Source organism: Vipera berus (genome assembly GCF_964194415.1).
Source record: "Vipera berus genome assembly, chromosome: 1".
Classification (NCBI taxonomy): domain Eukaryota; kingdom Metazoa; phylum Chordata; class Lepidosauria; order Squamata; family Viperidae; genus Vipera; species Vipera berus.
This window is the reverse complement of record NC_138202.1, coordinates 319,944,436-319,968,688: the sequence shown is the minus strand read 5'-3', so window position 1 is coordinate 319,968,688 and position 24,253 is coordinate 319,944,436. Positions and strand designations below refer to the sequence as shown.

The 24,253-nt window shown below is 41.9% G+C and overlaps 1 protein-coding gene across 2 annotated transcripts in view; it reads right to left on the bottom strand.

Annotated features, from left to right (window-relative positions):
* CUL7 (cullin 7) overlaps positions 1 to 24,253 on the bottom strand; it is a 49,112-nt gene extending 24,859 nt beyond the window's left edge. Inside the window, exons 1-13 of one of the 2 annotated variants that reach the window (XM_081322448.1) lie at positions 24,175 to 24,253; positions 18,113 to 18,721; positions 16,271 to 16,425; positions 15,179 to 15,682; positions 14,700 to 14,835; positions 10,358 to 10,542; positions 9,387 to 9,765; positions 7,411 to 7,636; positions 6,354 to 6,459; positions 5,382 to 5,609; positions 2,905 to 2,995; positions 2,627 to 2,828; positions 2,104 to 2,209 (exon numbers count right to left, since the gene is read on the bottom strand). In XM_081322448.1, the coding sequence (XP_081178574.1) occupies positions 2,104 to 2,209; positions 2,627 to 2,828; positions 2,905 to 2,995; positions 5,382 to 5,609; positions 6,354 to 6,459; positions 7,411 to 7,636; positions 9,387 to 9,765; positions 10,358 to 10,542; positions 14,700 to 14,835; positions 15,179 to 15,682; positions 16,271 to 16,425; positions 18,113 to 18,704 (2,910 nt within the window). In that variant the 5' untranslated portion in view covers positions 18,705 to 18,721; positions 24,175 to 24,253. The remainder of the gene's footprint in view (positions 1 to 2,103; positions 2,210 to 2,626; positions 2,829 to 2,904; positions 2,996 to 5,381; positions 5,610 to 6,353; positions 6,460 to 7,410; positions 7,637 to 9,386; positions 9,766 to 10,357; positions 10,543 to 14,699; positions 14,836 to 15,178; positions 15,683 to 16,270; positions 16,426 to 18,112; positions 18,722 to 24,174) is intronic. The other variant, XM_081322447.1, reaches the window with a different exon arrangement.

Below are 24,253 nucleotides of genomic sequence, written 5' to 3'. Positions count from 1 at the left end.
GGACACGACTTCGCAACTAACAACAACAACAACGGTGGGAAGGTAACAGCGTTCCGTGCGCCTTTGGCGTCTAGTCATGCCGGCCACATGACCACGGAGACGTCCTCGGACATGCGCTGGCTCTTCGGCTTTGAAACGGAGATGAGCACCGGCCCCTAGAGTTGGAAACGACTAGCACACATGTGCGGGGGAACCTTTACCTTTACTTTACCATAAATACACACTCTAACTACCCTTAAAAACTGGTCTGATTGTATCCCTCCGAAGAGTGTAACACACAAAGAATTAACTAAAATGATAAATGGACTAGGAAGGAAGGGGACAACTTATAAAAAATAGTAGGTTAAGGACAAAAATGGAGACAACAAACACTATGTATACTCAAATTCAGGATCTTCATTATAAATGATTCAGGACAGATAACAGGAAGGGTTTACATAAGAAATTGCTACTGCACATGATTTTGAAGAGGAATTAGGCAAATCTACAGAGGATAAAGCTATCCACAGTTGCCATTAACAAAGGCAGTGGCAATTTGCTTTTTCACCAGTTGCTGGGAAACATGAACTGAAAGATGCTGGGCTTTCACATCCTGTTTGTTGGCTTTCTCCTGGCAGCCAGTTGGCCATTTGGGACAAGGTAAGTCTATGTCTGATCGAAAGGGACTCTGTTCACACATCCTGCTAATCTCTCAGGGTGTATTTAAAACAACTAAATAGATTCATTATTATTTTTTTGCCATTAAGCCTCACTGCCAAAGCCAAGGTTCTTTTCCATAAACAACATTGAATAACTCACAGTAATTACTAACTTGTAGAAGAGAAAAAACAAGCTGCCCCATGCAAACCAGCTTTGGGGGTGGGGGTATGGAAGTCCAACTGGAGAAAATAGCAGGAGCCTTTCTCACAGCTTTTTCTGTTCTCCACATACAGAGATAGAGAAATCAACATTTTATACTTGAATATCCAGAAGAAAATGTATTCTCACTTCACTTACATATGTATATATGTTCTCTTTGCTTCTCTTTCCTCTGGGAAACTTGTATTTCAGGTGAGTTGATACTTTAATAATAGTTTGTTGACCAGGCCTTAATGAATGAATTTACACATTGCATAAAGAATAAATCATGGTTGCCATACTATCTGGAGTTATATAAAAACCCAAGGCAAACCTAAGTGAATCATACTGGAGCACAGCATCACAAATGAAGACAGCGTAAGTGTTATAAGTGGTTACACAAGTCTGGCAGTCATTTTTAGCATTTTTTTAAAAAGTACTAGCTGTGGTCGTGAGACAAAGACACTACAAATCTTTTATCTACCCAGGCAATGGTCCTCCATCATCTGCTATTTGTTCCTGTTAAATGGCTGGTAGGTTAGTCCATGACTGGGAAGATACAGTTTCAGATCTCTGCATTATCTTTAATGGCTGACTTCTGACAAATCATTACTAGTAATTTACACTGTTACAGAGTTATACCTTCCATCTTGGACATTTAGATGCCTGAACACAATTCTGGTGGCTCACAATTTAAGACAAACAACAATATACAAAATGTTTTATATAAAGTATTCCAAAAAACATCAACCATCCAGACAACACACTCTAAATCCGAAAGCTCATCTAACAAAGTTTTGGTTCTACTCAGGACGCAGAAGAACCACCAGGGTTTTAAAGCGTTTTGGAACACCATGAGAATGGGAGTCACATGAATCTCTGAGAGGATCTCATTCCAGAGCACAGATGCCATGAGAGAGATGGCTTATGCCCTGGGTCCCAATAAATGACATTGTTTAGTTGAAAGTATCTATAGCAGCCAATTCTGCTAGCTCTTACCAGGTAGGTAGAAGTCATGAAGAGATTGGCTGTCCCTCAGAGACTCAGGATATAAAATGATATAATGATAATACAAGCTATATGGGATATCAATGTAATGAATGAGTGACTGAATCAGGGACTTTCTGCAAACGTCATGCAAAACTATAGTCTTTCTCCTGAAAAGTATTCCTCATAGTGGAATCCTTTCAAGGTGAGCTGAAGAGCTTTGTGCTCTTCCCTCTGGTTGTTGAAGTGTAGGTTATTGAGGAAGTACATAGGACTGACCATATTGAGCTTGGTGTTGATGCTGGAAGTGCTCTCTCCTGCCATAACTATAATCCGGGCTGGCATGTAACTCGAATCCTCGCTGGCCACCAATAGTGACATCTGCCTGTACAAACCAAGAATAATAGTTTCAGAGTAAGAACCAAGCCCCAACTAAAAAGCCCATCTTTCTCACAATATAAAGACACACCTTTCTTATTCTATGTGAGCTACCCATTTGCCCAGGTCTGGCTGAACAAGAAAATCATAATTCCATTTGGCATCTGAGCCATCATATTTTTGTCTATCCAGGACGTATTAGATATTTCAGTAAGAAAACAATATCTTATTTTTGTGTACTCTTTCCTCTTTTAAGGGACATTATTTATTCATCATCATCATCATCATCATCATCATCATTATTATTATTATTGAAATGATTTATTATTATGCCCATAAGTTACAGTTCAGGGTCAAAAAAAAAACTCTTTGCCCCAAATTTCCTTGTTTTAAAGCCTTCTTCCTGGTTCATGCAAACACTCACTGGATTATGACACCATGATGCATGTAAACATTGATGTAGTGGGAGCCAGTGGTGCCATTTGACTCCCAGTAGGTTTTGACATTTCCATCCACTAATTTGTTGGCCTGTTGAGAATTGGAGGAGACTTCTACTCTCTCCCAACATTTGTCTTCCTTTACTTCAGTGCTGCAGCCTATGTACAAAAGAAAATATTGGAAGAAATCTAGGTGGGAGAGAAGCTAGAAGAACTTCTGAAGGAATGAATTATCTAAAAACTCCAACACTAACAATATGCTCACCATGACAAAGATAATGCAGAAATACATCAAAAAGTGGAACTCTGATAGGCTGATGGCTATGTCTGTGTTCTTCTATCTCATTTAGAATCATCTGTAAAGTATGTTAGAGAGGAGACAAAAGAAAAAAAAAGCCAAGGTATAGAGTTGGCCAAACATCACAGAGTTACATTGGAAAAAAGCAAAGCTTTTTTTGTCATAGAATGCCCAGAACAGAGTTCCGGCACCTTTTTTGGATGGAACTGATACATACCAAACCCCCGGGAGCCTTCAACCATCTTGGGAAAACCCCAACCCGGCAGCCGTTGACAGTTGACAGCTGTCAAAAGGCTGCCGGAAGAAACAACGCATGCGCACAAACCCGCAGGCAGCCATCGACAGTGACAGCTGTCAAAAGAACTGCCGGGAGCAATCACGCATGCGCCAAGACCGATCCAGCTGACAGCCGCCGGAGCTGTCAGCATGATAGTTCCCAAACAGGTCCTCCAGCCAGCCGGCCGCTCAGCTGGAGGATTCCCCTAGCAGCCGAGTAACATAGCCCAAGAGCTGTCAGACTGCCGCAAGGCTATTGGCTGCCGCCCCGGCGGCAGGAAAGCACGGTTCACCGATTGGTTGTTATGTTTTGACAGTTCCCTATATAAGCCGGTTTGTGTTCGCCTGTCAGCTGTCTGGAGCTGAAACCAAATAAACGTCTGAACCTTGCCGACCGTCTCCCTCTCGTCCTTCGTGAGACAATTCACCTGGCGACGAGGATGGGATCCCGGTACTACAGAGCTGCCTCTTGAGCTAAGTCACGTTAGAAGGAGTTCCGATCCCTCCTGCCGCTAAGTCACTGCTGAAGTCGCTTTGAGGGCAAAGGAACCCTTCTGCAGCTTGGACAGTACCGTGGACCCACGCCATGGCAAACCTAGGACACATCAGGGAGTTCGACGTCCGGCATCCCGAGGGATGGGAGTCGCACTGGGGGCAAGTCGAAAGCTACCTCGTTGTCAATAAGATAACGGAGGACCGCCACAAAGCCGCAGCCCTACTGTGCCTCAGCGGTCCTGCCGTCTACGACATCGCTGTAGGACTCTGCAGCCCGGACCCCGTCGCTACCATTCCATATGCTGAGCTGACCAACCGCCTCAGCAAGCACTTTATGCTGCGACGGTCCGAATTATATTGGCGGCTCCACTTCGCTCGCCGTCACCAGCAACCGGGCGAAGCATCCACAGCATTCATCGCGGGGGTGCGTCACGCCGCCCGCAGATGCCAATTTCCAGACCTGGAGGACCGTATTAGAGACCAAATCATCGCCGGTCTCTCAAACGAACGGCTCCAGCGGAAATTGGTGGCCAAGCCCACAATGGACCTCGCTGAACTCACACTAGAAATCATGGCCTACAAGGACAGCCATCGTGAGGGCTCCCCTGTCTTCAGAGGCAGACCCACCGGGTCAGTCCATCAGGCCTGGGAGCCAGACAGCGAATCCCCGGAGGCCGGCGCCGGTGTCGACGCCATCATTCCCCGTTTCAACAAGATGAGCACCGACCAAGGAAGAAACCGCAGACCAACCAAGCCAGGGGGTTCCGGCCAAAGAACCATCACCACCGGGCCCGGGGCAAAGTGTGCCAGCTGCGGCGGAGCCCACGCCAGAACTACTTGCCGTTTCAGAAATGCCAAATGCCACGGATGCGGGAAGACCGGGCATATTCGCTCCGCGTGCCGCAGCCAGAACCGGGAGACCCTCCACGAACTTGAGGAAATTCCGGCAGGTAGGACCAAAATTCCCCTCCCTGCCAATAAAACCTCCCAGCCCTCAGTGTTATCCATCCTCGCCAAACAAAAAACTTTGGCCATCCACCATTTACAGCCCAAAATCAAAATCTGGGTCAAGATCCAGGGGGTCCCGTGTGAGATGGAGGTGGACTCTGGGTCCTCCGTCTCCATAATGTCCTGGGACACTCTCAGGAAAATCGGCTCTAAAAGCAAACGCCGCATTTCCCTTCAGCCCTCCAAAATTTTACTCGCTGATTTCCAGGGGGCTGCCATACAATTAAAGGGGCAGGCCAAACTGAGGGTAGAATTTAAAAAGTTCCAAGGGCATCTTACGGTCCAGATTCAGGAACCTTGTAGGATAGGCAAGGCAGGTTGTATGACATGTGTGAGTTCCGGCACCTTTTTTTTTTTTTTTAGAAAAAAGCACCTGAAAAAAGGAATCCCATATTTAGGCTTAGAGGCGATTCTTTCAGAAATATTGGACTTCACATCCCTTCATTCCCAGCCAGCACTGTCAACGATTGCACTGTATAAGAGCAGTAATCTGACTTATGTGAAAAGTTGGATTAGGGTTTCTGAAGGCCTGTGAGATTGCTTTAAATTTCCTTTGGATAGAGGTAAATCTGAGCACCATGTTACCAAGAAGCTATGATCCTCAGCCTGCTCCCCGAAGTTAGACATAGAAGAAAAGATTCTTTTCCAAAGAAGAAAAGATTCACCTGGATGCAGCCAGCCAGGATGCTGGCTGTCATCTTCTGATAGAGGCTAGCTGGCTTCTCACAGTTATTCATGAGGTCCCTCAGTTCTGTCACTAGAGAGAGGCTGGAGCTGTGTTTCTCCAAGACTTTGCTCAAGGCTTCCTTGATGCCAGAAGAGCACATTACAACTGCACAGTCTTTGTTGTCAAAGGCCAGACGGTGCAAGAATTTAATGAACTCTTGAACAATCTGCAAACACAAAGCATGAATAGTTTAGTCCCTGAAGGTTTTCTATATGGCTTTAGTGCCTCTTTCCCCAACTCATTCTTAGGAATGGAATGCATTTGCTGTACAATACATCTTAGGTCCATTGTTCCTCAGAAAAGAAATCCTTTAAGCAAAGGTAAGAAACCTGTGGCTTAGCATAAGTTGCCCATTTTCAATGACCAGCAAGCATTAAGGGAGCTTTAGTTCAAGATATTACAAGCTCCAGACATCTGTTCTAAAGAGCAATTCATTAAAAGGAGATTTTAAGGAATCAAGGCAGTATAATTTTGAATAATATATTTTTCTGCATTTTCTAAAAATACATTTACAGATCTTATCTGACTTCTACATTTCATTTAACTAAATAATTTTCTCTCATTTTTTTTAACAATTGCCAGAACTGGCAACTATAAAACTTAACAAAAACCCATTTAAAATATAAAAGCAAAAAACATATTACAGGAGCAAAACAGAAGCAGAGAAGCAACTTCAGCAATAAATATAATAAAAGCAAACAAAGAGTACTAGTTTTCAGCATATTAAAAAAATCACTGTTTGCAAAAGATTGGAACAAAGACCAAAAAAAAAATGCAAGATGCATTTCACCTCTTCTTTGGTGAAAAAGACATGCGTATAAATGCTTGGAATAACAAGCAGGTAATGGTCTATCAGACCACACCATAAATGTGGATTCTGGTTGGTACTCCTAGATTTCTACTGTCTCACCTCTTGATCATTTATGTGGCTGTTAATGGAAGACAAGCAAGGTTCAATGCATTTATGCCAGGGTACTACATCCTTCCATGAACTATCCAAACACTTGTTCAAAAGCCTGGATCAAAAAAGAAAAGTCGCTTCTTTCAGAAAAAGCACTTTGAAAATACATATTAAAACAAAAGCGACTAATTCTTATACTAATCACCTTGTAATCTAACTGACAAGTGCAAGTAGTCTTGTAGCCACCAAAAAGCATTTTTCTGTCTCCAGAAGTTTTAACTTTTTTTATATTCACATTGCATGTGGACATTTTTGCCTTACTCTTCAGAACTGCAGAAGGTGGGAAAAGCAAAATTCAGGCAAATTTTACATTGGTTGGATGGGCTTGTTTCCCCCCCACCACCCTTTTTGTTCGTTTCCAGATTGTTCCAAAAGATTAATTTCCTTTATTCATGTTCTAAAATGGTTTGCATTTTGTAAAAGACATCCTTACCATATTTGCATGATGGAAGCAGCATTAATCTTTCCTGATAAATATAGGAAAGAATTTGATTACTCCTTCTGTAGATTCAAATTGTAGCCTAAATCAGAGTACTGCCGGTTCATTTGGAAAACCCTCATGATACATTAATTTACCAAGTAACATAATTCTAAATGTGCTCACCAGCAAATGAACATATCTCATCTCCTAACAATCCTAATACGGTAGTCCAGTCCTCAATTTCAATCAGCCTAGCCAAAGGTGTGGGAGTTGTAGTCCAACATCTGCAAGGCATCAAATCACCTCCCTTTCTGAAGAAAACTGTCAGGGTGAGAATACTGGACTAGATGGAATTTAAGATACCTTGTACTGAAAAGAGAGGTATCTGTGTTGCTATAATTGTACTACAGTACAATTGTTAGATTACAACTTCCATAATCTTTTCCCATTGGCTATACTGGTTGACTTAATTAAATCCAATAGCCGGAAGTCCGTTTATTGTTCACTTCATCTCTAGGAATTCCAAATAGGAACGTATACACTTAAAACACATACATTACTACTACTGAGACATAGTAGCCTTACCTTAACATTCCCAGTTGTATCTCTTTTTCAGATTCCTGCTGTGTCAAGTCTTTCTGAATCAGCACATTTACCAGAAACTCATGACTAGTTTCCTCAAAAATGGTACCTTTGTCAGAGAGGCAGCATTGGAGCACCACTGCCATCTCCTTCCAAACACTGTTTGTCTGCAGACTACTCAGTAGTTTTGTGATGTTAATGTCATGAAGATTAAAGAACGCTGCAGAGTCTGGTTGGGGAGGTAAAACATTGGGAGTACATAACTGAAATGCTTCCTGATTCTGCAGATGATCCTGCAGCTCTCCCCCACACCAAACAGGGAGTATGTTACTCTGAACAGGGCCTCTGAGCAACTACTGGTTTAATTAATAATAGCAGGGGAATTTCGCCCCCGCCCCTTATTTCCATGATATAGGTCCACATATGGGCTTTCACTCATGTTTGGTTGGATTCACTCTTTGTCTTTCTTCACAGATACTCTAGGCATCACTTCTTGCACTTCATCTTCTGGAGCTCCTTGAAGAACCAAGGAATTGGTGCAGAGAGAGAGGCTGCATAGAAGCAAACCAGTCCAGATCCTGTCACCTGCCTATTCCAGGCTGCAATTAAAGCTTCAGATGAACTGCCTGACACAATTTCAGGGAAAACCCAAAGCTCCCTCTGGAACCTAAATCAGACACATGGAATGGGCCAATCTAACAAGAACTACCTCCCTGCATAGATGGTTGGTGCCAGTAAGCCAAAGAGCAACCACAGTGATATGTCCATGGCAACGAACTGAGGTAATTTCTTCCAACATCACAGTACACTGCAATTGTCCTGACACAAAAACTAGGTTTAACATGCAACCTACAGTGTGCAGTGGACTCTCTATTATTTAAGACAATATTATTACTGATCTTCTAACAGATATAAATACTGTTACCTTCTTGAAGTACTCAAATATTATTTACAGCAAGACAGTTTGTATTTTGAAGTCATAGCAATTCTTATTACATAATTATAACAATACTTCCTCATTTACTTCACCAACCTATTGCTTTTCCTACAATGGAATACCATCCATGTTTGTTTTGTCTGCCATTTTGAGTTTTTTATATTGTTCCTTGTTTTAAAATGTTTTAAATAATTTGTAAACCATCCCTAATTGCTAAGACTTGGGGGGCTATACATTTAATCTGTTATTGCTGTTATTAATGGAGTCTCTAAAATTGCGATCTGGAACAGCACTGGGGGAATGCCAATATAGCTAAGGCCACCTTCCTTATTTTTACTATATTCCATGCCCCATGTGACTCTCTAATGGTCATAGGATGGAGGGGAGGTCTCAAGAAAGTGTGAAACACCATTATAATTGGGCTTTGTAACTGGCTAAATCAGATATGCCAGACAATTTGTGCAGTGGGAAACTCAGCCCCAGTACAGAATTTGCTTGACTGCTCATAACGTTATCAAAATTTGAAATGTGCTTTAAAATAATTGTTGCAAATTTTCAGTCTGCTCTAATACTATGCAAACCCTACAGGAAACAAACTGAAGTTTATTTAGGATCTCTTTAACTCCATAAATCTAATAATGGTGAATCTGAAGTAGGATATCAATTTTTATTGATTTATTTTATTTATTACCGTAAATATGTTTGTTGCCCATCTTACCACAAGGTGACTCTGATATCAATTATTGTTATTTTTTGTCACTTGCAGTCAATAATGTGGAGCAAAAGTGGGAGGCACAGAATATTGTACATGAATACAAAACATATTTTATTGGCTGCTAATAGCCATGAGTCTTGATATATCAAATCAAGTTCTAATAGCAAACTTGGCTATAAAATGGAAACCTATATGTTGAATCATTTCATTTTCAAATTCAAAGCATAGATACAGTATATTACAGAGAGAGAGTTAGGAATTCACAATGCAACTAAGTTCTGTAGTTCCTCTAATCAATTAATATGCCTGATACTGCCTGGCCCTTACCTTTGACTTTCTCATCCAATGTGTCTGGGAAAGAGAGCTCTTCTATTTTGAGAAATTTGTTTATCAGTCGTCTGTCACTTTCCTTCACTGCAAATGGAGTTGGAGAAGACACTCTATCAGGCAGTGTATCTTCTTTTGTTTTTTTGGACTTCATGGCTTCAGAAAGGTCATCATCGTAATTTGCAGAGAGCATTTCTACATTTGTGCAGTTGTGCTCTGTACCTCCCTTGGTAAAGAAATATTTGAAATAGACATGGGAGTTCTGCAGTTCAATTTGTGTGGTGCCCTGACAATGCTTGTTCAGGAGCTGCAGTATTTCCTGAGCCAGTTCTACTGAAACACACATCTGAATCAGATCCTCTTCATTTAGTCTTGATAGCTTGAAATGCAGAGAGAATAAAAGCAGAGTTCCTATTGCAGTTTATTACCAGTTACCTAGAACCACACAAAAAGCCCACAAAATCAGAAGATTAGGAGAGTTCACTAATCCAGCTTGGAAATTTGGCCCTTGAGTCTAGAGCACCAAAGTTATCTATGATTTGCTAATTTGGATGACTGTTAGGGGTAGACAACCTAATATTACCAGCAAGCAACTTGTCAACCTTTGACAAGCTTTGAAGGTGATCTGAAAACTGGATCTTTGGAAAATTCAAAACTGTATGCAAATAATTTGGAGCTGGTGTCTTAAATTAGCTTCACTGACTCTGGATCTATCCACATAGATCCAGTTTGTTTGGGGGTTTATCTTAAATATTAAAGATTTAGGGCCCAGTATCTATCTTTCTGATTACAGAATGTAACCCAAGGCATACATAAATACTTTTCAGATATGCTGCTACTGACCTTGTAATACAATTGCTTTTTTGCAACAATGCAGCCTAGACAGTGTATGAGTCCTCACATAAAATTAAGCAACTAGGAATTAGCTTGAAATCCCTTTCTGATTGGATTGATTTTTCTTGGTTCTTTACCTTCTGATTCTGCTGGATAAAATGAACAACTTCGTGATATTTATGGAATTCAAGCTTGTTAATGAAGAAAAGTAGCTCCCACCATTCAGCTTGACTTAGAGTCCCACAGTCCTTAGTCAAATGATCCGTAAGGCATGGTAAAGAATATAATTCTTTGAGAGGTTGGCAATATCTCGGCTGGTTAACTGGAAATAAACAAAAATGGCTATATGGTTTCTTGAGACACTCATGTTAAATGGTGCCATCAAAACAGAAATCTCATAATAGGACTTTCTGCTACATGTTAATAGGCAACTTAATTCTATAGCTATTGCAACTTAAATTCATACATGCCTACTTAAAAGTAATCTTCATTATACTCAATCTGATTTATTCCTACATATGCATATGTAGATATTTCTACATAGGTATGTAGGCATTCCTACATATTATCCTATTAATGTACAATTAAAGTAGCAGCTAAGAAAATAATGAAAAATGAGAAACCAACATACATAATTAGTAAATATATTCATATTTTAATAATCAATTACATAAATGAATTCAGCTGGGCTTACCTCATCCATATCCTGATTACAAAAACATACAAATAGTAAATATATCAAATATATACATCCTAAACAGATTAAAAAGTAAATATATATGTTATGTACTGGGTTCATTGCTTAATGACGAAGATGAGGCGAGTGAGTTCAGAAAAGATCATTGTTTATTGATTGCAGGATCTGAACTGAGGAACAGGGCTGCGAATGCAGCAATTTATACCTTGGCCTCTAGACAGCGGCCAATAGGTTTAAAGCAACCTATTGCCGCCCTAGAGGCAACCAATAGCGGCGCTGGAGACGGGTTGTCTGAGGAGCTGGGAGCCGTTAGCCAGCTTCCCTGCTCAAGCAACCTCCCAGCAATTACCCACGTGATGTTCCCTTAACAAAACAAGCCCAATACATTACAATATAGAAAAATAATACATTGTTAAATAAGTTGAGACTGAACTTTACCAATATAAGGTAAGCTCATTGAAGTTAATAACTAAGTCTAAACTACTCCCCAAAGTTAATAATATTGTGCTGTTAACTTTCTCATCAATATTAAATTAACTTTACTGTGTTAGCTCAAACAAAGAAAATACATTTTCTCATCTCAGCAGGGAATGGAGGCTGGGAAGATCATCGATTTCCTCACAGCTTCAGGTAAAAGTGTGGCATTCTTGGGGAAAAAGGGAAAACCAGAAAGAAAGGAAAAATATTTTTTTCTTTTTTTGCTTCAGAAAGCCTGATGTTTTGGGAAGAAACAGGGTGCCACCGGTCAGCGAATGTCGTCTAGTGGCCCCCAGGGGAAGGTCCTTCTCTGTGGGCGCCCCGGATTTATGGAATCGGTTGCCGGTTGAGCTCCGGATGGCGCCCGACCTTTGCTCCTTCCGACGCGATCTGAAGACTTATTTGTTCGAACAAGCCGGCCTGGCCTGATGGGGGATGGGTTGGGATTTTATTGTGGTTTTTAATATATTTATTTATTGTTTTAGCTTGGGCATTGTGTTTAATTCTTTTTTAACTTTTGTATCTTTGTATTTTTATATGTTTGCCCTGTTCACCGCCCTGAGTCCTTCGGGAGAAGGGCGGTATACAAATAAAATTATCATTATTATTATTATTATTATTAAATACTCTAGCCTAAATGTCTAGCTTTAGAATTTTAATTTATGACATAGTTATTGGTGCTATGTTAAGACACATTGTTTTTAATCTTTATATATAACATAGAAAATTCTGTTTAAAAGCTTCTGTTTTGCTGTTATTCATTTATTTTAAATTTGGTCTGTTTCCCAAGGAAAGGCTGAAATCTCATTATACACCTCCAAGAAAGATGCCCAGATATCTGTGATAGGAAAATTGTTCCATTTTTAACAACTACTTTTTACTTGCCCAAATGCAGAATGTTAAAGCCTTATTTTTCTCACACAGGCGTGTGAATGCCAGGCAAAATATCCCCTGAAAAATCGGGCCAGGAAAGGACAATCTAGCACATCAGTCTAAATAATTTGAGTTAGCAGTATTGCATTCATACTACAGGTAGACCTTCCTTAACAACCAGTCACTTAGCAACCATTCAAAATTACAACAAAGCTGACTCCATCTTGAAGTTATGGCTGCTGCAGCATTTCTGCAATTATTTGCTCTTATGACTGATCACAGGAATGCTGCAGTGGACCCCCACCTCTCTTCCTCCCATCCTGCCTCACTGGGTAGGCCTTGGTCCTGTACCCCACACTCCCATCACCCATCACACACTTACCTTTTGAAGATCTCAGGACCCTACAATGGGGAAGGAGGGAAGGCTACTTGTCCCTGGATCATGCAGTTGCCTCCCACAGAAGCAGCTGCCATTCCTTGCAGTTGCGCAGAAATGGTGGTTGCTTCCAGGAGGCCACTCTGGGGCCCAGGATGTACTGCCCCTTTTTGCTTCCCTTACATGGTCTGCATAGTGCTAAAGAAAGCTCCAGAGTTCCAGAGATCTTCAAATAATAAGTGCATGATGGGTGACGGGGGTGGCGGAGGGTCCAGGCCATGCAGGGTCCCAGTGGTGTGAAAAAAGCCTGGGGGACTTGGGGGGGAGCAGGTCCAAGGGCTGTGGGGACCCCGAGGGACAGAAAAAGAGACCATAGGATGTGGGGGGAGGGGCTTAGGAAGCCCAGGACATGTGGGCCTAGGCCTGTACTAGATCTTCCAGGGCCTTCCCCCATCCCTAAAGAACCCTATGTTTGCTTAACAATCTGCGCATATGTTTAATGATTGCATCAGGGAGAGCAAGGAGTGGGGGTCGTTAAGCAAGGGTCTCCCTTAACAGCTGTCACCCAACCCTAATAGGTTAAGTCCTAGATCAATGACCACCTGTATAGACTGCTTGGACTTAAATACCGAAGTCTCTTCAGAGTTGAAAACAGCATTGAATCTAAGTTTTAAGTAATTTGAATTAAATCCTCCCTGATTATTATTGTTGTTGTTGTTGTTGTTGTTGTTGTTAATATTATTGAACAACTACTCTAGGCAGCTATAGAATGATGCTATAGATTCCAGGGTTGTTTTCCGTAACATTTTAGTACATCAGCCCAGAAATCAACACTATATGAACTGCTTCGTCTTTACTTCCTCTTTTACTGGTTCTGGTGTTGAGGGATATATAAACTGCATCAATTGTAAACTGTATCTAAGTGCCACATGCAATCAGGGAGGAAAGAACCTACAGTTTAGGCACAATTTGAAAGCTAATTATATCCCTTAATCATATGCCCTAATAAGCAGGCATATACATAGAATGAAGGCTACTGCTAAGCTTGTAAGCCTCCCTGAGTCTTCGGAGAAGGGCGGGATATAAATGGAATTAAAATAAATAAAATAAATATCACATCACAAGCAGCATCTCTCCATATCTGATTCTTATATCAGATATCTGAACCCCATCCAGTTACAACAGTTCTGAATGCCTTGAGATTTGTGAGAGGAGGTTTGCTGAAGGGTCAAGACTGACTGTGACCAAATTTTAGCTTCTTCCTCACCTTCAATATATTGACTTGTGAACTTCACCTGCTCAGAAATAGGCAAAAGAAGTACAGGGACCTAGGAAGCTGATCTAATTCATATTGTTTACTTGAACTGGAAGAAGCTCTTCAGGACTTAAGATACAGAAAATTCTGCCCTATCATCTGTAACACGCTCCCTTTTTAATTTGCACATATATACTGCACTAATATGCAGAACACATATTCTATCATTAAACCATGATTCCTCCCAATAATGGGAGACTGACAATAAACTTTATTTCAGCATTTTATCTGCTTGAACAGCAAAGTAAGCACTGAGAAAACTGAAATCGGTCTACAGCAGGGGTGTCAAACTCAATTTCATTGAGGGCCGCATCAGCATTGCGGTTGCCCTCAGGGGGCTGGGTGGGCGTGGCCTACTGGGTGGGCGTGGCCTACTGGGTGGGCGTGGCTAAAGTGCGTATGGCCTACTGGGTGGGCGTGGCCAGCTCTACATCGTTCGCATCAAGGGTGCCTATGGGGGCCTGGGCAGGAGTGGGACAGATCTGGGCGACTCTGGCAGAAGAAGGGTCTCTGGGCCAGGGCCAAAGCAGTGGGGGCCGTTCCCTCACTGTTTCCAGGATGGCTTCACAGGTCACATGAAACCACTTCGCGGGCCGGATCCGGCCCCCGGGCCTTGTGTTTGACATGTCTGGTCTACAGGCTTGGCATAAACAACAAAACTGAAGCTCATAAGCAGAGAACACACTTAAAGTAACTTAGCAATTTAGTGAAAGGGTATCTAAGAGCCCAGCAGAATCTTACCTGTGTTTTGTCTCAGAAGCTCTCTAAGAGTTGATACCTTTTCCTGGGCTTTTTGCTCTGCATTTCTCGATGAACCAACAATCTCGATCATGTGCCAATGAACCCAGTATGTACGGCCCAGAGACTCCCAATAAACCTGGAAAATTATAGAGCTATAAAATGCCATGAATCTGGAAATTACCACATTGTTTTCAGGGTGCTTACAGATTGCTTTCTTTACGATCTGGTCTAGAATCATAAACTCCACAACACAAAAAATTCTTCCCCTATAAACAAGGGCTAATATACCAAGTGCCTTACAAAACAATTATCAACCAAGCTACAAGCTTTCTTTGAATATAGATGCACTTCTTATGCCAATCTAGGAAACACAATAATTTGAGAAACTCAATAGGATTCCTAAAAATCATTTTTTCGTATCACTTCTTCAATATCATTTCATCACTAGGATGTCCCTGCCCTCCCACAGACTGTAGTACCTGCACAGGTGGTGTGCCATTATTGCTCTGAAGAAACTCGCCCTCATCTCCTGCACTGACATTCTCATAATTCTCCAGCATACGCACATGCATGCCACGCACCAACTTCTCTCGCAAATATTCCACGTAGTTCTTACGACTAGGAAAGGCTGAATGCAACTTGAAAGCGCTGTGTTCTTTCTGGGGCACCTCTGCAGCTGATGGGATGGTGACACGGGGTGGAATTTGGGGTTGGAAGATTGACTGACATCGTTTCTTTTGTCTGAGTGAGCAAAGCTCTTGATTCTGATTCCATCCCATAACCTGGATTAACTCTGCAATGAAGTGGGCCATAGCCATGCTGAAGTCAAATTCACATTGCGTTCTCTTTTTTCTCTTTGAATCTGCACTGGAGGGCATGCAATGTTCCTGTTCATCTTCCCACTCTGTGATGTTGAGTTTGTCCATGAGAGAGGTAGCACATAGATAACGCTTTACTAGAGAAAACAGCAGTTTCCCTGGAATCTGAAACAAGAAGATCATGTCCATTGCCAATAATTCTGCTACTGCCTCAAAGCAGCATAGCTTACAGCTCACCCCATAAAAACTTTCACCTTTTAATATGTATCTGACATATTCTTGAGTTCTAGTAGCTTGCCAATCAAATGTCATCATGGCTTGTACAGTCTTTTTATCCCTCCATTTATTAATTTTACTCACTATAATTTAGGGAGGACATATAGGGGATAGGGTACTAAAAGGAGAACAGTTCAGGGTTTCCCTAACTGTAGCTATTTGACATCAACAAGATGCTAGCAGCAAAAGTAAGTGTCAGCCATTTATTTTCATCAGATACCAGTCATTATAGGTAATGACAAATGCAGGTGATAAAATTGTGTCATTTCTTTATGCAAAACTCATTTAGTTAACCACATTAAGCTTGCCAACTGAAAGGCAAGATAAGTACAGCTTCTATATTTATCACCAGCTGCTGAAGATTACATTCTCTTTACAACTGACTCGGAATTCTTTATAATTCAGGTTTTAAATTGAAAATGCCTCATCAGTAAAGAGGGCCACACTCCTTTGCCAAAACCTTTTGTCAATTAGTACCTGAGGAAGAGTAATCCCTTCAAAAGATATGTAATGCTCTTCGGAGGATGTTGTTTCTGCAAACAGCTCAAGAAGGGTATAGCGACTATCAAAGTCCATTTGTTGTTCAATACCATCTTGCTGGCTCAGGGACAGGAGAACATAGGCTCTGCTTCCTAAAAACCAAAAAAAACCCCTTATATGTTCTTTCCTTACTTGTTCTCCAACAGTCTTAAAAATCTAATCCCATAACAGGGTAGAAGCAAAAATTTTTAGCTCACAAAGAGCTATGAACAAAGCCTCATAGTATAAACAAATTTAAACAGAATGACCTGCAAGTTAGGACAAAATAACAAAATAATAAAGTTGGAAGGGACCTTGGAAGTCTTCTAGTCCAACCCCCTGCTCAAGCAGGAGATCTCATACCATTTGAGACAAATGGTTATCCAATCTCTTCTTAAAAACCTCCAGTGTTGGAGCACCCACAACTTCTGAAGGCAAGTCATTCCACTGATGAATTGTTCTGTCAAAATTCTCCTTATTTCTAGCTTGGTTTTCTCTTTGATTAGTTTCCATCCATTGCTTCTTGTTCTGCCTTCAGGTGCTTTGTAGAATAGCCCCATAGATATTGGAACATTGCTATCAAGCCACCCATAGCCCTTCCTTTCATTAATCTAGATATACCCAATTCCTGCATACTTTTTAGCCTCCAGCCCCCTAATCATCTTTATTCTTCTTCTCTGCACTCTTTCTAGAGTCTCAACATCTTTTTTATATTATGAAAACCAAAACTGAATGCAATATTCCAAGTGTGATCTTACCAAGGCATTATAAAGTGATACTAACACTTCACAAGATCTTGATTCTGTCCCTCTGTTAATGCAGTCTAGGATTGTGTTGGCTTTTTTGGCAGCTGAAGCACACTGCTGGCTCACATTTAAGTGATTGTCCACTCAGACTCCAAGATCCCACTGATACCATTGGGATTATAAATCAGCACTTCAATAACTGGCATGTCTTTATCAGCATAGAGTTTTAGTAATTTTGTTTAAGCAATGGAGACACTTTTATTCACCCCTTCTATAGATTCAAGAAGCTGTCAGGGTCAATGCTGTTGATTCTTTGGGAAGATGCTTCTGATCAATTTGGCTGCACAGAGAGTTGGTAATCTCATACCCAAACTATTAGTAGTCTTGTAGAGTTCTCATGCCCCAGTAGAACAGCAGCTCACCTTGTATAAAAAAATATTTACAGGGACATGAGAATTCTAAAAAGTCTCCCCCTCCTTATTTTCCTCAGGAGTCCAATCATTACAAGCACCAGTTTGGAATTTAGAAACCTGCCCAAACATAAAAATAATCTGCAACCATGGCATTCCATCAAAACAAAAGGGTACAATTTACTGAATGATTTTAAAAAGACTCCCCATATATGAGAAAATTTATAACATTTATCAACTTATACTTGTAATACACTTGCTCTGAACCAGTTTTTTTAATTAAAACAAGTTAACATTTGTAGAATGTTAATCTGAATTGACTACCAGCTTTATTTTATGAATACGTCATAACTGAAAACTTTGATGTATGTTCATCACTGTAAACTATAAATTAAATTTTAATAGACAACAGTTACTCAAAACTTGCCCCAGTGGCTTAATCACCACTCTGAAGCATTTATCAATATCTAATCAGTTAAGATTTCTAATTCTATTAAGGGTGGGATTGGAGGTCTATTCAAATCACTACGATTAATGGGTTAGAACTAACTTTCTGTATACAGTATTTCTGTATATCTAAATACTTGTTAATACCTTAGGCAAGAATTTTATATTAGTTGTGGGCATCTCCCAAGATGTCATACCTGCATCATGACAAGCCAAAGCTCTCAGCATCTTCCCAGCACTACAACGGATATGCTTCTCCTCATTACACAGCATCTTCATCAGAAGAGTAAGGGCCCCAGTCTCCTTGAACATGGTCAACAATGAGCCAATGCTGGCATAGGCACTGAGTATATGGATGGTATTCAGTATGGATGACTGTGGAACAGGGGTGCTTGTTAGTTGCCAGGAAGCTCGCTGCACCAGGTTCCTGACATCAGCTTTCATCTCTGCAAGAGAGGCTTCATCTAAAGTGTCTTCAGGAGGGAATAAATTAGATACATTCTGTTCCACCACTTGTTCCTTGGGCTTCCTCTTGCCTAGCAATGTTGGACAGTTGGCATATATATCCTCTGCCGACATCCACATCAAGATTGTCTGTTTTTTGCCTTCAGCTGAAGGGGCTTCAACACTGTTTTCTTTACCATTATCTAAGCAAAGTATGTTCCAGCGGATCAAGTACTCAGTACAGCCATTGTGACCACAGCGTTGCCGAATTAACTCCTCAGGACAGGCTTGATGTTTGGGTCCAAGATGCACCAGCACATCCCCATTTTGCCTTTTAATCCTCATGGCAGGGAATGTATCTGCTGGTGTGATAAAAGGCAGGTTATGTCATGAAGGAAAACCAAAAAGACTTTCAGTCTAAGAGCCCTGAGAATTAAAATGCAGGAACCCCTGCTTTGGGATAACTATAGATTGCTATAAGAAAACTTACCCAGCAAAGGGAAAGTTCATCAAGAAATTATTTCTATTGGAATTAAAGTACACTTTTCAATTAGGTCAATAGGCACAGCAACCTAGGGCCAATATTCTTTTTAATCATAAAGACTAAAATGTTATTCGATGCTTTTCAGTAAATAACAGGCAAGATATACATACAATTTGAACAAACCAATGGTATAGTGTGGACTTCTGGTTTTGCATTGCGGTATGACAGATGCAGGAAGGCAGGGTTCTGCCTTCCGTGCCCGATTTCGCCCTGCTGGGCGCCATGAAAAGGGCCTAAAGTCACCTCGAAGAGGCGATGAAGAAGGAGGGGTGCCTTGTAGATCATGGAGAGATGGCAGTCATTTCGTTTGATCCAAGGAAAGACCTCTAAACCGGCAAATACCGTATATACTTGAGTATAAGCCGAATTTTTCAGCCCACTTTTTGGGCTGAAAAATTCCACTTCGGCTTATACTCCAGTCAACAAAAAAAACTTACCGAGGACTTGTGCGCGGCCGAGGCTTTGGTGCTTCCGGGATCGCGTGCACCTCTCCCAAGCCACCGCCGTCCGGAGACCTGCCGAAGTTTGAGGAGGTTTGGGGAGGTGCGCGCGCACCTCCCCAAACCTCCCCAAACGTCGGCAGGTCTCCGGACCTCCGCGCCCTGCCTGCCTGCTTCTTTCCACAGCGGAAAGAAGCAGGCAGGCAGGGCGCGGAGGAACGGAGACCTGCCGACGTTTGGGGAGGTTTGGGCGCCTCCCCAAACGTCGCCGGGTCTCCGTTCCTCCGCGCCCTGCCTGCCTGCTTCTTTCCGCTGCGGAAAGAAGCAGGCAGGCAGGGTGCGGAGGAACGGAGACCTGGCGAGGTTTGGGGAGGTTTGGGCGCCTCCCCAAACGTCGCCGGGTCTCCGTTCCTCCGCGCCCTGCCTGCCTGCTTCTTTCCACAGCGGAAAGAAGCAGGCAGGCAGGGCGCGGAGGAACGGAGACCCGGCGACGTTTGGGGAGGTTTGGGGAGGCGCCCAAACCTCCCCAAACGTCGGCAGGTCTCCGTTCCTCCGTGCCCTGCCTGCCTGCTTCTTTCCGCTGTGGAAAGAAGCAGGCAGGCAGGGCACAGAGGAACGGAGACCCGGCGACGTTTGGGGAGGTTTGGGGAGGCGCCCAAACCTCCCCAAACGTCGGCAGGTCTCCGTTCCTCCGCGCCCTGCCTGCCTGCTTCTTTCCGCAGCGGAAAGAAGCAGGCAGGCAGGGCGCGGAGGAACGGAGACCCGGCGACGTTTGGGGAGGTTTGGGGAGGCGCCCAAACCTCCCCAAACGTCGCCAGGTCTCCGTTCCTCCGCGCCCTGCCTGCCTGCTTCTTTCCGCTGCGGAAAGAAGCAGGCAGGTAAGGCGCAGAGGTCCGGAGACCTGCCGACGTTTGGGGAGGTTTGGGGAGGTGCGCGCGCACCTCCCCAAACCTCCCCAAACTTCGGCAGGTCTCCGGACGGCGGCGGCTTGGGAGAGGTGCGCGCGATCCTGGAAGCACCGAAGCAAGTCCTCGGTAAGCTCCGGGCGGTCACTTGCTTCGCGTCTCCTGAGGGAAGGGGGGGCGACTGGAGCGGGCGTGTTTCCTCGCCTGCTGGGCGCCACGATTTGCCCGGGGAACGCGCGGGCCCCGAATGGCAGCGTGGAGCGAGGAAGCGGACAGCCAGGGCTTCCCCGAGAGCCGCGGCCACACAGGGTATTCCTGTGTATTCAGGCTTGCAAAATGGCGGATCGAGCCTCTGCTGGCGGCAGAGGCTTGCAGAACGGCGGATCGGCTTATACTCGAGTCAACAACTTTTTCCAGTTTTGGGGGGTGAAATTGGGGGTCTCGGCTTATAGTCGAGTCGGCTTATACTCAAGTATATACGGTACTTTGGCATATTTATCATCCTGACCTTCTTGGACTATAAATACCTATTGAGCTTGGACTTTTCATCTCAAGAGCTAGTGGAAGAGAAAGAAAAATCTGACTTTTGAATATGTTTGGCTGCGGGGAGGTTGAACATTTTGAACACTGGAAGCATTGTGGATTACAACCTTGCCTGACTGATAATTTTCAGGATACTTGAGACAAAGGATTACTATAAAATACTGCCATTAGGACTAGATTATAAAGGCTACATATAAAGACTAGAAAACTAGAGGAAACTTTATTCCACTCTTACTGAGATTGGTGACTCTAGAAGATTTCTAGGAATAATGCCTCAAGAAAAAACAAATACCTTTCAGAAGGAAATATTCTCCAGCTAATTCATCAAACAATTGTTGCACACAAAGAGGACATAAAAAGAAATCATAATAAGACTAAAAATAACCTAGATGATATAAATGACCAAATCTCCAAATTGAAGCTACAACTGGAAAGTTCCCAGATAACGACTACAAAGTATGAACAAACATACCAAAAACCAGAGGATTAAGCAGAAGAAATGGACCTAGAGATGGAAGAGATAGAAGAAAGGAAATATGAACTGCCATATACAAATAAAATACTGCAAGACCTACCTATAACAATGAAAATACAAATGACCCTGTAAAGTTTTACACTTAGCCTCACAATTGCCCCAGCATTACTCAGGAATTTAAAAGAGCCAAAAGAAACTCCTGAGCCGAGGTTTCAGCAAGCAACTTTTATTTTGATCAAAATAGAGTTGGGTGGCCACATCTCTCTTCGTGGCTGGTAGAGAGATGAAGGCAACAACCAGGAAAGATGTCTTCCATCTTTTATACCTTTCCAGAACAAAGAGATCTGGTCTTGGTACTAGGAACCAAAAGGTACAGAAAAATAATTCCTAGATGATGACTCATACACAACAACCCAGGCTCCACCATAACTCCTTTTCCCCCTCCCCTTACCATGCTCTTTTCATGTAAGCAATCACCTGTACCTAAAGCATGAAACATTTGTTTTTATATAACTAATTTCCCAATATAAAGCACCTACAAAGCTGCTTGCACATAAACAAAGATTACAAAGTATCACTACTAATATCAATATTACTAACATCAACCTTAAGCATAATAAAATCCCTTCAACCCCTTACTCCTTTCTCCAAAATACACTTGATGACAAGGAAGAAGATTCTAGAAAATGGAGCAGAATGGGCAAGGGAAATGTTTAGGAAATGTGGATGGGCAGAGTTCCTCCCCTCCCCCCCAAAAAATACTCTACCTAAATTGTCTTTCTCATGCCAAGCAGCTTTCACAAAAATAGAAATTTTGGGGGCAATGTAATTGCCTTGGCCTGGAAAGCTACTTGGGCAAAGAAAGAAAGCGAGAGTTAGATTTAAAAAACAGAGGATTTGACCCATCAGAGGGGGCTCTATCTGTTTAATATACCTGCTTGAATATAACTAAAAGAATGGATGACCCTTAGATATAACTAGATTTTTATAATGGAAGATATGATTTAGAATTAAAATAGCAATTTTTTTGTTCTTTTGATATGGAAAATTTGAAAATAAGAGGGTTGGTATGAATAAAATTTTTTAGCTATATAAATGTAATATTGAGAAAATCATAAATGACAAATACTTTAAATATTGATGAGAAATCAAACTTTAATAAAAACATGAAAAACAGGATATTGACTTATGAATTGATATTATTTGTATAACCTTAGTAAAATATGATGAAGCTGTCTATATCTAATTTTGTATACATCAATAGTACCAAGAATTGTAATTGTCTAATGAGGGGGAAATGGAAAAAATATGGGGAAGGAGGATCAAGGAAAAAAATACTGAATTGTGCAGTACTGAATAGATTTATATTGAAGAAGTTAATGTTAAATATATAAACCCAGACATGTTGTTTATTAAGCTCTAAAGATTGTTATTTTTAAAATTTTAATAAATCTTATTAAAAAAAATCAAACCAATGGTATAGTGTGAATGGTAAAATTTAATAACTTTGATGAGATACAAGAGACATTCAACAAGCTAATAAACATATCATTTACTATTTACAAATGCAAGAGTCTAAAAACTTCCTGTTCAGAACACATTTTTGACCATCTTCCTCCATTCTGCTATGGGTCCCCCACTCATCGCAGAGCATTCTGCAGTTGTTGCAAGGTGCTGTCCAACCTACTGGCAATCAAGATCCAGATATGGATGATATACAAGCCTGAAATAATGTTACAGTAGTACCACTTTTAAAGTTGTTTAAAACAGATGACATAAAAGGAGGCATAAAAATAAGGTAAAAGCTTGTTCTCTAACCGAAGAGAAGACTTTGGCAGAAAACAGCTTTCTTTACTCTAGATGAGAGATTCTTTTTTATAGTACAACATTTATTATAAAGAAATTGTGCATCTAAATACAAAAATAGCAGGCTAAAAGAATGGATACACATAACCAAAAAAGGGCACCTTCAATATTACTAACTGTAGCTCTGGTAGGTTTAAAGGACTGTATAAATTCTTTTATCTTTATAAAATCAGATCTGTAAAAATTATGAAGTGCAGTAAGATGAAAAATAGACACTGGATATTTTTTTCTAAGATCCAACAATGCTTATTTGATACTATTTATATACTCCCTATATATATAAAATTTTAACCAGGACAGTGTCTGAATATTTATGAGCACTTCACATTATCTGACAGATAATGCAAAACACAGTTTGGTGCCTTTCTCAGTTTAGTTCTGTCCAGGCTTGTGGGACTTCTACTTCCATCGTCCATACTGGGATATGTTACAGAGAACACCACAAAGTCTAGTCCCAAGACAGGTTCTAGGAAAGAAGCATGAAAATGTTTCCTGAGCGGTGGCCATATTTATCTGTGCAGCGTTAACGTGTTTTTACTTTAGGCTAAAATAATGTTGCAGCTGCAGCTGCAGGCGGAGGAGGTGGTCGGATTGCCTGGTCTGATGGAAAGTGTGCATACGGTAGTTCCAAGTATCCAAGCGCCAGTTTTTCACACATGAGGTGTGAATATAAGGGGGAAGGGGGGGGAAGGGCCGCTATTGCTCGCCCTGTTTCCTCTTGATTTATTCCACTGCCCCCTTTAATGACTTGTGGCCTTCAACTGAGAGCTCAGGAATTCTGGGAGTTGAAGTCCACAAGTCATAAAGGGGGCCATAGCTCCTCACCTCTGCTCGAGGCGCCAGCCGCCTCGCGCCCCAGGTGCTCGCAGAATTGCGCACCGGCTCGAGTCTACCGGCAACAGAGCAAGGCAAGTCCGGGAGGCGGAGCTTAGAGGCGCGTCCTTCCTTGGAATGAACAAGGGAAGCTTCGGGATTCTCTTCCACCGGAAACGGGAGGCATCCGTGCAGTAGCAGGGCCTGAAAGTCTCGAGCTTCAGCCTACCTTGTACGCAGCTCTAAAGTACTGTAGTAGTAGAAACAGCAAATCATCGGCAAACCTGACTTAGCAACTTCCATTTATT